Source organism: Triticum dicoccoides, chromosome 7A (assembly GCF_002162155.2).
Source record: "Triticum dicoccoides isolate Atlit2015 ecotype Zavitan chromosome 7A, WEW_v2.0, whole genome shotgun sequence".
NCBI classification, from domain to species: domain Eukaryota; kingdom Viridiplantae; phylum Streptophyta; class Magnoliopsida; order Poales; family Poaceae; genus Triticum; species Triticum dicoccoides.
In genome coordinates this window covers 718,406,216-718,423,912 of record NC_041392.1, presented here as the reverse complement: position 1 = coordinate 718,423,912, position 17,697 = coordinate 718,406,216, and the positions used below count along the sequence as shown (strand labels likewise).

The following is a 17,697-nucleotide window of genomic DNA, read 5'->3' as shown; positions in this document are numbered from 1 at the left end:
AAAAGTACAGCATACCTTACCACACAGGCTTCAGCATGCTCAGTGTTACAGGCGTTCACAAAAGAGCCGCGAGCAGCGACAGCCCGTCCGAAAATAAAATCCGCCATGATCACTGGCAACAAAACCCATCTGCTACGTCCCCTAGACGTTCACAAAAGATCCGCGAGCACCCACACGGCGGCAACCCAGGTTCAGGTCTGATGGGCTAGAACATCTAGGGGACGTAGCAGATGGGTTTTTTTGATTCAGTGCAGCAATTATTTCTAGCGAGATAAACTGTTTGTTACTTACAGACTATGCATATACCAAAGGTATTAGATTAACCACTCTTATGTGCAACACTGGCAACAGATAGCACTCAAACAAGAATATATATAGAAGATGGCAGACGAGTGTGCTTGACTAGTAATTTCTTGTTCCAACTCTGAAAGACTTTGATGCCTTTCATCCTTTTGTGACAACCATGTCCGTAGGTAGAACTGCATATGTCTCCAGGAATTAGCAAAATTTCAGATATGTGATATGCACTAGCTAGAACTACGTGTACAATAGACAAATTAATACTCCCTTCGATCCAAAATAAGTGGCATGGACACTTATTTGGGATCGGAGGGAGTAGCTTGCAGAGCCAGTCGCGTCGAACATGAACGCCAATTGAAGGTAGCACAACGGAGATCCAGAGCCCTGTGTAACGAACAATTGAAGCCAACTTATATTAGATTTGCATCCCTCAGTTACATTATAGAATTGTTAAACACAGTCTGACACTCTTTAAAGTGGCATACCAGGAAGATCGGAAGCAATATATATGTGATGACCTCCTTCGCTGAGCTAAAGCTCCGGCTGGATGTCATCGCTTGATAACTGGAATGGACCAGACTGCTGGTTAATTGTTGTTTGGATGGAGGGAGTAGCTTTTATTCAGAAGGTAACATGCAAACTAGGAAGTGTAACTCTACTGAGCATCCTAGTTACAATAGACTAAAAAAAATTGAATTCAAAAAGAATTAAAGTTACAAAGTGTCATACAGGTTATGCATTAAGCACATAGCTTATTCATGTAGACTAGGTTATTACTTCGAATATAAACCAGTATTTTGAAGCTAGTTGTGACATTATTCACTTTCTAGGTACAAATATTGAAATGATGTTTTGGGCTCTCGCCGAAAGGAAAATAAATAGATACTCTAAAAAAACAGGAGACTAAATAGATTATATGAGTCATGCGACACAACTTGACGTTACCATACTTTGGTTACAAGTGCTAGTGCTACCTGATTTTTAATGTACCAATCCATACTTTCCAAGCCTTCAAGCATATCAATAATTTTCTTCATTGTAGGTCTTTTGGTCCGCTCAGGATTCACGCAGATTAAACCTATCTGAATGCATCTTTTTATTTGTTCGCAATCTATTTCTAGCGATCTAGACCGTGGTTCTTTTTGCAGCCTATTTCTCCATTTTTTAAGCTCCTGTGAAATGTACAATGGTAAAATGTGAGATAGTGCAAAACGGGACTCCATCTTCAAAGTTCAACTGATTTTTCTTACGAGCTCGATGAAGTCCTTGGAAGATGCTCTAATATCATATGGGTAGTCCCTGTGCCCTGTTATTACCTCCAAGATTATTACACCCAAACTGAATATGTCTGACATAGGTGTGATTATACCTCGCAGGTATTCTGGCGGCATGTAACCTCTGCATTGTAACATTATTGGGTGAATTTGAAATGTGAAGTGAAGGATAAGGGGAACACATTCCACTAAAAGGCAATGGATTATCAAGAGGTGATTCACTTACAGTGTTCCACTTGTATTTACAGTCTGAATAGTTCGGCTTTGATCAAACAGCCTTGACAGACCAAAGTCTGTAATTTTCGGCAGCATCATTTTATTGAGCAATATGTTCGCAGGTTTTAGGTCCAAGTGAAGAATGGGATCTTTAGATTGCCCATGAAGGTACTGTAGACCATAGGAAACCCCCTCAATTATTTTGCAGCGCATGTGCCAATCAAGTCCAGTAGATGCCTCTGCGTTTATAAACAAAAGGAGTCCATAATTCTTGTCTTTGCTATTCTCTCTAGATACAAGGACTTCGAAACTTTATTGTATATACTCCTTTTTCTTTCATGTGGACACAGTTTTAACGAAAACGGTTAAAATATGACAACTGCAATCTCAAGGAAAGATGAGAAGTAGAGAAACAATTGTTGTTCCACAGTAGAATATCATACCTGAAATATACTTATCAAGACTTCCGTTGGGTAGACATTCCAAACAAAACAAAGTTTGAGTTTCCTCGGCAAAGACTGATTTTCCTTCGTGAGACATGAGTAGATGTTGTGTTTCATAGCAGTATCCTACTAGCTTAACAATATTTGGGTGATTTAGCTTCACAAGGATATTAACCTCCTCCTCAAATTCCGCCTGTGAGCTCGCTGTTGGCTGCCTAAGTTTCTTCACCGCAACCATTTTCCCACTTGGTAGCACTCCCTGTTTAAAGTAATATGTATATGGTTTATGTTTTTCGAGAACTTGTGATATTCTTTATTTTTTGAAAATTAAAACATATATGCTTTAATATTACCTTATATACCACATAAAAACCACCTCTACCAAGTATTCGCTTATCACAGAAGTTGTCAGTGATGTCTCTCAAATGTTGTAAGGTCACATGGTATGGAGTAGACTCCGCCTGCATAAAGAGCTCATTGGTTATTGAGGGGTTGCTGTTATAACGTTTTTATTAGCACTTCTGAGTTAACTTTAATATTTCTATCCAACAAAGAATATATGACTTGTGCTTCTCTGAAAACATACCTACTCTGCTTGCATAAAACTGTAATGCGTTAAACGTAAGAAAAGTTATGTACAAGCACGCTCCATATGCTCATACCCGAGGAAAAAATACAGAAAGAGACATTTCTTACCCAATTTTATTTCAATTTAACGGGACGTTAACTGTAATGGAAAATAAGCCAAACTTATGTTCTGTTGTGAGGCATATAAGCAAACAACTACAAGATTCAATGTGTTCTGCCAAATTGATGGTACATTTGTGCGAATCACAGGGCTATGCCGGCCTCTAGGCCACCAACAGCATGTAGGGTCGTTCACTGCGATTTCCATAACTAGTAATAGCACACTAAGTAAACAATTAAGACTGGAATAAATCAGTACAAAGTAAGATATATAGTAATTATAATCTGCACCAGTCTCCATAGATGTATATACCTGGAGACTTAGGTCTTTCGACTGACCATGAGCAGTACCAGTGGGGTCTGACTGAGAATCAAGCCTGGACCAATCAGATTTATATGCGGCGACTGCTCCATCATGGGCCAACTTATGGGACATATATATCCTGGTACTTTTTGCAGAGTACTGGCCAAGGCCCAGGTTAGTCAAGAGCTTCTTCCTATGATCATGAGGTAGTAACATTATTGTCTTAATCCTAGATTCTAGTTCCCCCAGTTCATGGACAATATCTTCTACACAGGGCCTTTTTTCTCGGTCGGCGTCCAGACATCTTAGTGCAACCTCAACACATGTACTCAGTCGTAGGATGTCTATTTCGTATGGTGAATACCCTGGCTTTGCATGCAACCTTTTAGTCCAGCTTTCACTTACCTGCATGAGAAATCGGAACATAAAGTCCCCTAGAAGATAGCGAAAGGACTGCGCTAAAAACTAATAAGCACAAAAAAATTGTGGTGCTCATGGTAGATAATGAGTTTTTCCTTACAAGCTCAATGAACTCTTTGGGAGACATTTTGAAACAACGAGAATAGCCCATATTTCCAGCCATCATTTTTATAATTATAACGCCCAAACTGAACACGTCGTACTTGTTTGATATAAAGCCAATGTCTACATATTCCGGTGGCATGTACCCGCTGCAGATATCATAAGCATCACAGATATATACACTTAGTGGCTTAGTGCAATACAAAAACTTTGTTTAAAAGTTTTCTAAAAACAAATTTCTCATAACATGATCCATCAACTTACTGTGTTACTTTGAAAATCTTTGTTTGATGCATTTTGGTTGAGTCAATAAGTCTCCACAAACCAAAACCTACAATTTTAGGCGTCTTGCCCTTAACCAGAAATATATTACCAGGTGTTAAGTCTAGATGGAGAATAGGTTTTTCCTGTGCACTAAGAAGGTGATTTAAGCCCTCACAAGTCCCTTTAATAATTTTGTAAAGTATGGGCCAATCAAGTCCACAAGGTTCATCTGCAAATTAGGGGAAAGAAAAGGATAAGTGGCCTATGCCTGGGAATCATTTATCTTTGGCATGCGAACTAGCACATATAGAGCCAATTGTTGATCATAATATTTTACCTGCAATATGTTTGTCAAGGCTTTCCCCCCGCATATATTCAAAGCAGAGAACTCGCTCAATTTTCCTTGATGAAACAAGTTCTTCATTGTGCTCAATGTTTAGAAGGCAGGGTTCGTAGCAGTAGCCAATTAATCGTCCAATATTTTTGTGATGAACCTTGGTAAGGTTATACATTTCATCCAAAAATCCATTGTCATCAAGTCCTTGCAACGAATGAAGCCTCTTCACAACAATCTCTTCCCCATTATGCAATGCCTGTTAAACCACTTATTAGCACAATGGGCTAGATTGTAGGCTTGTAGCCTACGGCGGTATTATTAATTTGCCAACTAGAGGTAGGAAATATTATAGTTAGTCACACATACCCAGTAAACATCTCCATACCCATCACTCCAAATTTTCTGATCATCTGAAAAACCGTTTGTAATAGCTTCAATTAAACAGAGTTTAAAATCCAGGATAATTTTGTATTGGGCCAAGTTACAGGCCATACATAGGCTGTTAATTTTTGGAAACTCCGGGCCAGGGCCTTGGTTAAACAAGAGGGTCTGCCTATGATCAGGTGGTAGTAACATTATTCTGTCAATCTCAGCTTCTAGTTCTTCCAGTTCATGGACAATATCTTTTATGGAGGGTCTTTTATTCCGGTCCCTGTCCACACATCTTAATGCAATCTCAACACATGTAATCACTCTTAGGATGTCTATTTCGTGCGATGAATAGTACCTCGGCATTGCATGCAACCTCTTCATCCAGTTTTCACTTACCTACATGTGAAATCAGAACATAAACTCCCATAGAAAGATAGCATATAAACTGCATGCAAAAATAAATGAACACATAAAATGTGAAAAAGACCTATAAATGTTCATGCTAGGGTGATAATGAGTTCTTTCTTACAAGCTCAATGAACTCTTTGGGTGACATTTTCAAATAATGAGAGTAACCCATATTTCCAGCCATCATTTTTATAATTATGATACCCAAACTGAACACGTCAAACTTCTTAGATATTAAGCCCATGTCTACGTATTCCGGTGGCATGTACCCTCTGCATGATGTCATCAGCATAACAGATGCAATTAGTGTAATTCAAAAAATGTATTAAAGCAATATATCAGCATAAATTGTGGACTTCTAACATAATCGACTTACTGTGTTCCTCTGAATATCTCTTTTTTTACGTGTTTCTGTCGTATTAATAAGTTTGGATAAACCAATATCTGAAATTTTTGGCTTCATGCTATTATCCAGCAATATGTTAGAAGTTTTCAAATCCAGATGGAAAATAGGCTTATTGCACGAGTTGTGAAGATGATTTAACCCCTCACATGTCCCTTTAATGATTTTGTAACATGTGGGCCAATCAAGACCACAAGATTCATCTGCAATTGGAAGGAAAGAAAGGGCGTATCAGTTAGACATATGAAACTGCTGAATCGTTTGTTTTGTATGTACATACCTGCAATATGTTTATCGACGCTCCCGCCATGTATATATTCAAAGCAGAGAAGTCTCTCCATTTTATTGGCAAAAACAGTTTCCCCATTGTGATCCCTGTATTCCTTCCGAGATTCGTGGCAGTAGCCAATTAAGCGTACAACATTTTTGTGAGAGACCTTGATAAGGTGACAGAATTCACTGTGAAATTGCCCATCATCAAATCCTCGTAAGTAATGGAGTTTCTTCACAGCAATGTCTTCCCCATTAAGCACCGCCTGTAAAAATCACTTGTAACTTGTTAGCATACACGACCGCGCTTGTAGCCAGCGGTGGTATTTGAGAACTAGTCATACCCTATAAACATCTCCATACACGCCGCTGCCAACTCTCTGATCCTCTGAAAATTTGTTTGTAATAGCTTCAAGCAACTGGAGCTTAAAGTCCATGCTGACTTTAAGCTGCTGTTTTCTCCCACCCAGGCTTATCCTAGACACCGATGATCCTCTTCTTCCTGACAAAGAGATAATCTAGCAGCGTATAAGACAAGAGATTATGCTTAATTAACATTCGCAATTACTCTAGTACATAGCCATGCATCATCTCCGTTGCTAGTACCGGATACAGTGGAATGGGCTTCGAATCCGATCTAGATCTGGGTTCATACCCGATTCACGGATCTGTGAGGATCCGCACCATAATTCGTTGATTTTTAAACCAAAAAGAAATCCCAAGCGACAACTAACCAGTTTCCCGGTGTGTATCTCCGAAGCTCTGCCCTCAGCACTGCTGCGCTTCACTGTGGTCGCCGGCGTGCGCTCCTTGCTGACAGGAGGTGAGCGGCAGCAGGGAAAGAGTCTTCCTCGGTAACAGGATGCTGGTTCGCCGTCAAGTATGGCCGGTGTGGTGATTGGAGACGCTGGGTCTGCCGGCTGGAGTAAGGCTAAGCAGTATGAGAGACGGCTTAAGATTAGACGGGGGGATTTGATTATTTGCCACCACTTTCTTTGGACTTTGGTAATTTGCCACCCTTTACTTTGTAATTGATCTGATGACACTCTTTTGTTTGGACTTTGATCTTTTGCCACTTTTCAACACAAAAACAAACTTTGAAAATAATAGACAATATAAGTAAAGAAAATAGAGGACTAGTATGCCCTTGTACATTGTTTGACCCAAACATAATACTCCCTCCGTTCCAAATTACTCGTCGCAGAAATGGATGTATTTCGAACTAAAATACATCTAAATACATTCATACCTACGACAAGTAATTCAGAACGGAGGGAGTACATGGGAGGGATGAACTCGTGCTGCACTCTCTCCTGCACCTTCCTGCTGCTCCTCGCCGGCCCTTGCTGCTCCTCGCCGGGCAAGATCTTACAAGCAGCGGCGGCGGCGCACAAGCAGCGGCTCAAGCAGCCCCCACGGGAGCAGTGCACTCGGCGGCCGGCGGCCAAGCCCGGGCCCGAGTCGCGTAACCCTAGGGGACGGGAGGGAGGGGGCGAGAGAGAGAGGGCAACACCTTCCTGGGCTGGATCCGGCCGCCGGCGTGGAGGACCACCAAGTGCAAGTCGCCGCCGCCGTCGAGAAGCCCCGACCGCAACTCGCCGTCGCTGTCGTCTTCGCGAGTTCTTGCGGGCGAGAGGAAGGGGAACGACCAGAGATCGAGACCTCCCAGTTCGTGGTCAATCCAGGGAAGAAAGGGGTATCTTGGACATTTGTTGCAGGATCCACCTGACAGAGGGCAAAATAGCAAAGTTTAATGTAAAAGATGGCAATGGATCAATTTACAATCTAAAGGGTGGCAAATTGTTAAAGCCCAAAGAAAGTTGTAGCAAATTATATATAGCACAACTAAAGTTATAAAAGATGTGGGTGTCACATGCGTCTTTGATGGAGGAAAGGACGCCCATTTTCACACCAAGAGCACGTTTACCAACACATGGCCGGATCAAAGGCTGCTTAGGCTGGAGCTGGCCACGATATGGACGACCACCAACAACCCGCTAGCTAGTACCACTACACGTTTACCATCTGTCGGCCACTTTCTACTCCGGTGCCTGTGCTAAGCTAAGTTTGCATCGTTTTATATCGTTGCAGGGTTGTGTCTAAGCCAGAAAACTGTTTCACGTCCGACCAAAGCCAGTCTAGCCCATAGGAAACTACGACGGTGGTCAGGATTCAAACCAAGCCAATCAAGAAAATTTAGCTAGAATCCAGACCAAACCAAACGTTATGTTTTTTCAACTCAACCTAATCCAAACCGTTTCTCATTTTTGGATTGAACCCACAGCCTCAAACCATGGACAAAACCCTAGCCAATTCACGATCAGCCCCAGTCTGACATAATTATTTCTGAAGTAATCTGGGCAATCCATGAAAACTCACAGGACTGCATGTCCTAACCTGGTCACGGTATCCTACACCGTCCAACACCATCAAGATCAGACACACCGAGAGCTCAGTTAGTACAATTGTGAAGGTGTACTAAGAGCAACTCTAGCAGATATCACAAAACCATAATTCTGGCGCATATAGCGCTTCTGCCATTTTTTTGGCCCGAACAGAAACACTATATCCATCCCGGCCCGTAAGAAATATACGAGCGGCCTGCATACTTCCCATCCGCCGCTATATCTACGGGTTCGGAAGCATTTTAGGGTTACCTTCCCGCATATCCTCCGCCGCTATATAAGTGTTCGCATTTTCAAAAAATGTTCATATATTGGATTTTTTTATGTTTTAGAAAAAAATAAAAATTGGAAATAATGTTTGCATTCTAAGAAAATTTTGTAAATTTAAATAATCATTCATGTTTTCAAGAAATGTACAAAATTTAAGAATTATTCATGTTTTTCAAAAATGGACATTTTAAAAATATTTGTGTTTTCCATATATGATCACTTTTCTAAAAGCAACTTTTGTTGCAAAAGTCCAGTTTGATACAGTAGAGGACAGATTTGCTTCAGAGTGCCTTGTCCCTGCGTTCTGCGCGCATCGCCTCCAGCGGACTCAGTTGGTCGGCCATCGGGTGCGTCCCATTAACAAGTATTTTTTTATTTTTTCATATATTCTTCTCACTAAATCATTCCTCAAAAAAATTCACTAATTCATATATGTTTTTTATAATCACACAAAAAAATTATGTAAGAAAAATGTACATATAATCACACGATTTACGTTGCCCATGAACTCGAGGATTAAGTGAACACATCTGGCCCTCTACTTGGTTGGTCCTTATCACATGTTATTTCATTCTTGCCCTCATGCACCGGTGTCGCTATATCCGCTGCCTAACTTGATGGCGACAGAACTGGAGTGTGTGCCGCATGTCCTCTTTTTTCTTATTTGTCCCACCATTTTCATTAGAGAAGTAAAATGTTACTCCCTCCGTAAATTAATATAAGAGTGTTTAGATCACTACTTTAGTTATCTAAATGCTCTTATATTAGTTTACAGAGGGAGTATCATCTATTTATATTGAACTTTTCTACTTCGTAGTTATCTTATCATCAAATGTATTTTCATTTTGATGATGAATATTTTGACATATTATATTACTACTTTTTTAGATATACTCTCTTACTTCCGGTTTACTGGGTTCATCTTACAAATCACATCGACCAAGGAAGACCTACTTAAGTGCTAGATAACACATTAACGCTACATGCATGATTCACTCACTCTCTTATGCATTGGTTGACTCTACATTGAGAATCAAAACTTGATAGAATTTAATATGGATATAGCTATATTTGTCTATTCCCAACAACAAGCCATGTTTAAAGTCAAAGTCATATGTGTTTTATTATTACTAGCAAATATGAGCGTGCGTTGCAACAGGAGATCAAACAATAACACACATCTGTAATGTGATAAGCATTCTCATGACCCTTTACAAGTCCACGCCCTCTACTTTAACTCTTTAACATCACAACCAATGGTCATTCGGCATGAACAGTGGCCAACATGTCGAACAATGAATTGATTGAGGGTAGGGTTTTTCGGGATGTCAATTTGGAACATGAGATGTGGCTCCGCGTCAACTTAATTCAGCTTATTAGTTCATTCTGAAATTTAAAGTAAAATTTGAAGGAATAACAGGAGTTCCCGATGCCAACAAAGTCTCGTCGAATATGAGCACGGAAGCGATTTATGAATATCACAAAGTGTTAAATATTATAGTTAGAGATGTTGTAAAGTTTTCTTCATTACAAAAGGGTGTGAACTATAAATAGAAGGGAAAATCTTAAGGTACGAGACTGGCAGCAATAGTCACATCTGTTGCGGCCATGGTACCACCAGCTTCTGATGGTAGAGCTAATCAGCAATCGAGGTTGCATATAAAACCAATGTCAAACTTGTAAAAATGGTCATCATGTAACTTGCTATATGAATCCAATTATGAAGACACATCAATGCAGTGACAGTCATCTTTTGGGTTTCTGATTTGTATTGTGGTATGTCTAAGAGAATTCATTATTTCATATTTGAAAACATCAATTGATTTTTCGATGACGTTTCACAAAGACGAATAATGACGATGGTTGGGTGTTTCATGTCTGCCCATTGAAGGGTGTTGTTAGAATTTTAGAAGCAACACTTACAGGTTGTGCACTCGAGCAATTTTTTTTCTCCAAAAATTTCGATGTTGTTGCGGAGTAGTACCAAAGTTGACCAAGTTGGTTGTGAGTCGCATGCTCGGCTTGTCACGGGCATGACCCTGCACGGTTACAACCGTTGACGTTTTGCCTAATATCCATCCGTCCGAAAATACTTGTCATTAAAATGGATAAAAAGGGATGTATCTAGAATTAAAATACATCTAGATACATCCCCTTTTATTCATTTTGATGACAAGTATTTTGAGACGGAGGAAGTATGTGTGTGTGCGCGCGCCCAAAACAGCCCAAAGGACATGCCCATGTGGGCTGAACGTCCCGAGGCCTGACTCGTTTACAACAGGCTGACACGGCCTAGTTACCAAACGTGTGATGGTGGGCCGTAACGTGACATTCCCGTTTAGCCTTGAGCTGGCCGTCCCGGTCGGGTGGCCGTATTTGGCGACCTGGGCGCCCCCAGCCACGGAAGCGCGCACCCTCCAGCCCCCCGCGCCCTGTTGGGTCGGCCCATGCGCGGGGCGGGACACTCTCAGTTTTTTTCGTTTTCGCTTTTGTTCTTACTTTTCTGTTTTTGTTTTATTTTATGTAAAAATAATTCAGGATTATAAAAAATTTAAAAATTTATGAATTTTGAAAAACTGTTTTGAATTCAACAATATTCATTATTTCAAAATAATACACTTTTTTTAATGATCATTTTCTATTTTGATGAAAAAATATGAGAATTTTTAATAATGATGGACAATATTTTGTATTTGACGAACAATTTTTGATTTGGATGAACATTTTTTGACCTTGATGAACAAAATTTATATTCAAGATCATTTCTAAAAATGATCAACAAATATTGAATTCAATAAACAAATTTTGAAAATGATGAAGTTTAATCGAATTTATGAGCATTTTTTGTAGTTCGATGAACAAATTTGAAATTTTGATGGAAATGTTTTTAATCCGATGATGCAGAATTGAATTCAAATGAACATTTTATAAGCCGGGTCACTCGCGAGCAACCTGAACTGGCAGCTTTGAGTAGCTATGGTGTAGCCATGGGCAGCCCGGCCCGAAAAATCCCGACCCGGTCCAGCCCGACGTTACTCCTGGGCTGGGCTCGGGCCTAGTTTTTTAGACCGATGGCAGGGCCCGGGCCCGTCATTTTTGCGATTTTCTGAATGGGCCTGGCTCGAGGCCCGACATGCTTTTACGCGTTCGGGGCAGGCTTCGGCCCAAAAACCAGGCCCGATGGCCGAGCCGGGCCCGGGCCTAGGTTTTTTGCCTCGGGCTTGTTAGGCCCGACCCTAGGTTTGGCCAGGTTAGACCTGGCCATGGGCAGCCCGGCCCGACGCTGCTCCCGGACCGGGCTCGGGTCTAGATACTCAGCCCGTTGGTCGGGCCGGGCTGGGCCCAGGCCCGTCAAAATTATGTTTTTCTGAAGGGGCCCGGCCCGAGGCTCGTCGGGCTTTTGCGTGTTCGGGCCGGGCTCGGGTCCAAAAAATAGGCCCGGCCCGAGGTTTGGCCAGGTCTAGGCCAGGTATACTACGGTGGCACCTCTAATTCCATTTGCATCGCGGAGTGGGAGTGTCCACCTCCTCCTCAAAAAAGGAAAAACAAAACCGGCAAATTGAACTGAGCTCGCCGGGTTGGAGAGGAGCAGCAGTAATGGCCGGAGCCGGAGAAGACGAAGCAGCTCCTCCTCCCTCTTCTCCAGATCGACAGGTGAGCAGGGGTCCCCAACCCTGTCTCCTAGGTTTTCCCGGTGGATGGATCGATCTGCGGAGTGCCCTCCCTTTCTCTATTAACCTAGGGTTCCTCCCTCCTTGCCTGCAGCAGCCCATGGAAGAGGCGGCGGCGGCCAAGCGGAGCAGGTCGGAGAACCACCACGGCGTCGCCGACGGGCCGTCCTTCCGCATGGAGGACCTTCCAGCGGTAAATTCCATTCCATTATTAGTTCCTCAATGTTTAGGGTACCTTGCTTAATTGGTGAAACTGCACCTTGCATCTGCTCAGATTTCTGGTTCAGATCTCTGAACTTTCAGCTCATTGTGTGTACCAATTAGTATTAGTTACAGTTAAACCCCTCTACAGCAATAGGTTGCAGTTTGCATCTGCTCGTATTTCTCCTTCAAAATACATGCACTTTGAACTCATTGTGTCAACGAGTTACTTTTAGTTAAAATGCAGCCCCTCTAATAATTCAGGCCCTCTCGTGTCGCAGGAGGTTCAGCCGGTTATAATCTCACTGCTGCCACTGAAAGAGGCCGTCAGGACAAGCATGGTTTCAACAAGTTGGAGAATGCTCTGGACATTCCACTCCGATCTATGTTTTCATGGCCCCGATGATTCGAAATTTTACACCGCTAATCAGCATAGTGCCCAAATAAAAAGAGCGAAGTTCATTGAGACTGTAAATTTGGTTATTCAGCAGCATAGTGGGTTAGGAATCAATAAGTTCAGCATCACATGCGGCATGCACAAAGAGTACGCTGATCATCTTGACAGGTGGATTCAGTTTGCCGCTTCATCAATGGCAACTATAATAGATTTTAATCTCAAGAAAGTTTATCTCCCATTAAAATTTCACCACTTCCCTCTCGAGGCCTTAGAGGGTCAAGGTAGCTCATTTGTGCAGTCCTTATTTCTCAGCCAGTGTTTCTATAAAGCCACGCTCAGAAATGTCTGGCTTTACTATACTCAGAAGGCTTGTTTTGGACTCTGTTAAGATATTTGGAGATTTTCCAGGCTTGCTTGCAAAATGTTCAAGACTTGAGGACTTAGAGATCATGTGCTGCTATGGTGTGGATGACTTAATCATACCACACAAACTCGATAAACTTCAACATTTGCTGATTGCCGGAATGGACATCCAGATGGTTGAGTTTCATGCTACTGATCTTGCTCATTTTGAGTACATAGGGCGAGTGATCCCTATAGTGCTTCATGGTTGCTCAAAACTAGAGAAGGCAACAATGAAGTTTAATGGCACTAAAGCACTGGCACATGCATTCACTGCAGTTCCAGGCATTTTGCCAGTGAAGACATTACATCTGCAATCTTTCATATCAGAATATGCACAAGTTAGCTGGTCTTTCCTTTTTTTGTTCACCTCATAGTTCTTCAAAGTTGGTGTTACTGTCAGCGTCATCTTATCTGTTCGGATCATGTTTCAGTTGCAGAAGCTGCCAACAAGACAACAAGGAATGTTTTTGCGTTTGAGGCATATGACTTGTAAACTAATTGTCAACTCTAACGACCCAAATGCTGATAATGAAGTTCTTCAACTGGCCAATTGCTTGGATCTTGCACCCAGACTGGAGTCATTGCACTTGCATGTGAGTGTCATTTTATTTATTTAGAAAGATTAATATATGGACCTTCAAGTAAAAAAACTGTATTTTTATTCGTTTGACCAATGATTGCAAGCTTCCAATGCAGATGATGTGTAAGATGTCCAGTGGCTGGTCCAGCGGTGAGGTGGCGGATATGCGCCGCCATGATCATCTCAAGACGGTCTTCATGAGCGGGTTTCGTTGTTACAAGGCTCAGATGGAGCTGGCATGCTGTATCTTGGGAAATGCTTCTGTTCTTGAGCAGCTGATAATAGAACCAAGGATCAGAGACACAGTATGGTGGTCGGGCGATTTTTCTGCGTGGAATACCGGCCTCGAAGAAACTTTACCGTGGATCTGTGAGTGGGCACAGCTCACCTCGAAGCGCTTTGGTAAGGTGATCAACGTCTTAGGTGCCCCCCTTCACAGTGAGTAAACCAATCCCTTTCCCATCTTATGTACTAAGTAGCATTGAATAATCTGCAGTCTGCAGCATTTCAGTGTAGCTGGGAAGAATTCTTTCATTTATGTAATGTTCTGTAGTGACTGTTTTGGTTACTATTCAAGACTTTGTGCCTGCCCCTCTTTTAGAGAGGGAAAAAAGTTAATTGTCATGTTCCTTTTCCTTCCTTTCTCATCATGCCTTGTTTCAACCTGTATTTAAGAGGGTTGTTTCTCCTGGTGCGCCATCGTTGGAGCTACTGAAAGAAGTAAAACTTGCATCTCTGTATGTTCATGTACATTTGCCAACTCTTGAAAGAAGTAAAACTTGCATCTCCACTGGTAACAGACTTACAACACAAAATGTATGTATCGCTGTAATGGGAGTCCAAACCCCATATTTGGTCAAACTCTGATGCTAAAAGTTCGTTTGGAAATCCAAACAAGAGAACAGATACTTAATATAGATGTCCCCTGTTCGGGGAAACTGAAACAACTGATCAACTGAAACTGAAACTGAAACAAGAGAACTAATATGAGAGGAGTGGGAGCATAGGCTATATTTGGTTTGGGGTTACTGCTCTCTGGTGGGCTCTCTGGAACGTCTGAAATGATGTAGTAATTTTTTTACACGCAAGGCTATCAAGCATCCAACTGACGCTCTGTTTTGTGTATTGCTTTTCCTGCAGCGATGGAGGCTTCTTTTGCCGGGCAAGACGCAGGATCTCTTCAGCACCATCATTAGCGAGTGCCGCCTGCAGATTATTAGGAGTAGATCTTAATTAGTGGGATGCTATGTTGCTCAGATTCTGTGATCCCCTGATGTCTGTTTAACCTCTCTATATCCTGATCCTGGAGTGAGTTAGTATGTTTCTCTGTTGGGGAGTCTTGCACCATGTTAGGGAGTGATTATTCCTATGTACTAACTGGTACCCCGAGTAAACTTCGTTACATTTTGCTCTAACGAAGAGCTGTCAAATCTTCAAGCCATACAAAACATCTACTTAAATTTTGCTGCACGACATCTTACTGCTCGTTTGGTTCTGCACTGCGATGAATTTGCGGTTTGTTTTGGCGAATACCAACTGAAATCCTGGGGTTGCCCTGCAGCATGTTTTGCTAATCATCCGGTCATTGTGTCGACAACACCTGAAAGATGAGGAGGCTGATGACAGTGTGCCTTGTAGTCGGATGATCTGCGCTTCCTGATGAGAACGCGGCCTGAGAAATTGTTTCAGTATTAAATTGTTGCAGCTGAACGAAATGTTTCGGCAAATGCCAGGGAAAAGCTACTGACGCTGTCATGTTCACAAGATGAGGCACCAAAACCAAACCAGACGATCTAAAATTAACTGTAAACCGGGGCTTTTCTTTGTCTGTGACAACCAATGTTTGAAGAAATTTGAGGTTATATCAGAGGCCGCTCTTGTCCGTGTATGGTTCAATTTCTTCAGTCCAGTTTAGTTTGTTTATCTAACTAATAAAGTCAGGTCATTTCACCAAAAGAAGTTATGAGCCCTGATGCTACAGCCTACAAGTTCATTTCAAACGAATTGACTCTTCCAGTTATTTAATCTAATGAATAATGTACCTACATTCTAAAATATACTAAGATGTACTATTACAAAAAACACCATGTCATAGGGACATATAGTCAGGAGCATGTTTGTGCACAAAAAAAAATCTGTACTGATAGAACATGAGTGATGAAAGCTCAAACTCTCTCTGCTGGTATACATTTGCCAGCTCTTGAAAGATGAAGTAAAACGGTCCGGCATCACGATGAATTTGTTGTTTGTTTGCGCGGTCTTGTACTGGGGTTCCACAAAGAATTATAGCAGAGGCTAGAATCGAAAGAATCTCGGTAACTCCAATTCTGAAGAGTTTGAATTAAACAGAGTTTTCCTTTCTTCATAATATCAACAGAGTTCTATTGATGCAACAAAGCTTGTTCAGTACAGAGGAGGACATAGAACAGCTCCGGTGCCTTACTGATGCACACAAGGCCAATATGATGTGCAACTTGATTACATGCATAATAAAATTAAAAGAAAACAAAATCAAAGTTTCAGCGTTCAGTTGATGCCATAACTATAGTACCACAATCCTAATAGACGTTCTGTCCAGCAACGATGAGCTCAGCTTGTGAACCAGAAGAAAGGCAGTCAGAAAGCTAAGATGACCAGCTTGTTAAATCCTGAGTCTTTTGCAAAAAGTATAGCATCCCTTACCACCCCGGCTTCAGCATGCCCGTCCCAAAATTTTCGCCCAGATCGGACACAACAACACCTTCAACAACTCAAAACAAAACAAAAAATATGGCAGAGACCCATGTTTTTCTTTTTCCGGAATACGCAAGGGCTTTGCGTGTTGATTCATTAAGATCGGATAGAACAAACAGAATAAACTGAAGTAGCCGTAAGCACTCATTATAGGGTTAATTATCCTTTTGCCTTCAGTGGTGTCCATGTGCTCAGTTTTGCCCTCAGATGCGAATTGTGCTCAGTTTTGCCCCTAGTCCATGCACAGCTACTATGACGAGGCCAAACGGCCAGATTTGAGTCCATTCCGTCCGCCGCCGTTAGGGGTTGTGGGTCCGGACCTTACACGTGGGACCGCATGGACGTCGGTTTGGAGCTGACATGTGGGCCCTTGCAAAAAATCCCCAAATTATTCGTAGGATTCTAGCCGGCCAAATTGACGCCCACTCTACCCATCCGCCGGCCGGCCGTCCTGCGCCGCCGCCGCCACCTGCGCCGCGGCCAGCACCTGCCCCGCCACCAGCTGCACGGCCTGCTCCGCCGCTACCGTCCTACACCGACGGTCCACCGCTACCTGCGACGCCCGCCACCTTCCTGCGACGCAACGGGTGGGGCGCCAGCCACCTGCTCGACACGCGGCGCGGCCTCCTTCCGTGCGCCCGGCCGGAGCGCTCAAAGGTGGGGGGCTGCTGGAGCTGTTTGAGCTAGGAGGAAGAACCCCAGGGCGAAATGGCGAGCAGCGGCGACCCCGGAGTATTTGGCGAGGCAGGCGTCGGGCCGGAGATCCGCCGCGTCCACGACTGGGTTCCCGAGGGGTAAGTCACGCCTCCTGTTTAGATTGAGCTTAGTTGTGCATTTGAACAGTCGATTCGAGTAGGTTTGACCAATTAGTATGCTGATTGCGTCTCTGTTTTTCGTCGGTTAGGATGGAGTTGCGGTTTGCTTTCTTGGTGCACATTAGAAGGGACCGGTACATGTGCGATGCAAAGGATAAAAAGAAATACCAAGGAGGTTTCGATTATCGGTTGCCAATGGCTAGTAATTGGAGTTTCAGACAATTTGAGGAGGTAATTTGTAGCCAATATCCTTGGGGTTTGCGTGATGAAGTGGTATACAAATACTATGATGGGGAAAATAAATGGGTTACAATTAGTAATGATGAGGAGCTAGCTACCATGTTTGCTAGGCATAAAGAGAAAGATGATTTTCATGTGAGGCTGCAAATTGATGTGCTTGAGCAGCCTAGGATGACGGGT

General features: G+C 42.5%; 1 protein-coding gene and 1 pseudogene across 5 annotated transcripts; one reads left to right on the top strand and one right to left on the bottom strand.

The window, feature by feature from the left end:
- Positions 1 to 352: 352 nt before the first annotated feature.
- LOC119328581 (receptor-like cytoplasmic kinase 185) lies at positions 353 to 5,936 on the bottom strand. Of its 5 annotated transcripts, none has more exons than XM_037601556.1 (16): positions 5,811 to 5,936; positions 5,504 to 5,733; positions 5,249 to 5,399; positions 4,842 to 5,115; positions 4,714 to 4,757; positions 4,348 to 4,603; positions 4,011 to 4,239; positions 3,745 to 3,895; positions 3,234 to 3,629; positions 2,587 to 2,694; positions 2,234 to 2,492; positions 1,801 to 2,029; positions 1,551 to 1,698; positions 1,275 to 1,472; positions 786 to 864; positions 353 to 684 (listed from the first exon to the last, which is right to left on the bottom strand). In XM_037601556.1, the coding sequence occupies exons 3-15, from the start codon at positions 5,390 to 5,392 to the stop codon at positions 832 to 834; spliced, it is 2,469 nt and encodes an 822-aa protein (XP_037457453.1). In that variant the 5' UTR covers positions 5,393 to 5,399; positions 5,504 to 5,733; positions 5,811 to 5,936; the 3' UTR covers positions 353 to 684; positions 786 to 831. The 5 variants fall into 5 exon arrangements, with proteins under 5 accessions (XP_037457453.1, XP_037457458.1, XP_037457452.1 ...); XM_037601561.1 differs by having other exon boundaries at positions 5,075 to 5,115; XM_037601555.1 differs by having other exon boundaries at positions 4,714 to 5,115.
- A 6,058-nt stretch (positions 5,937 to 11,994) lies between these two features.
- Positions 11,995 to 15,209, top strand: LOC119330005 (annotated as a pseudogene).
- Positions 15,210 to 17,697: the final 2,488 nt, after the last annotated feature.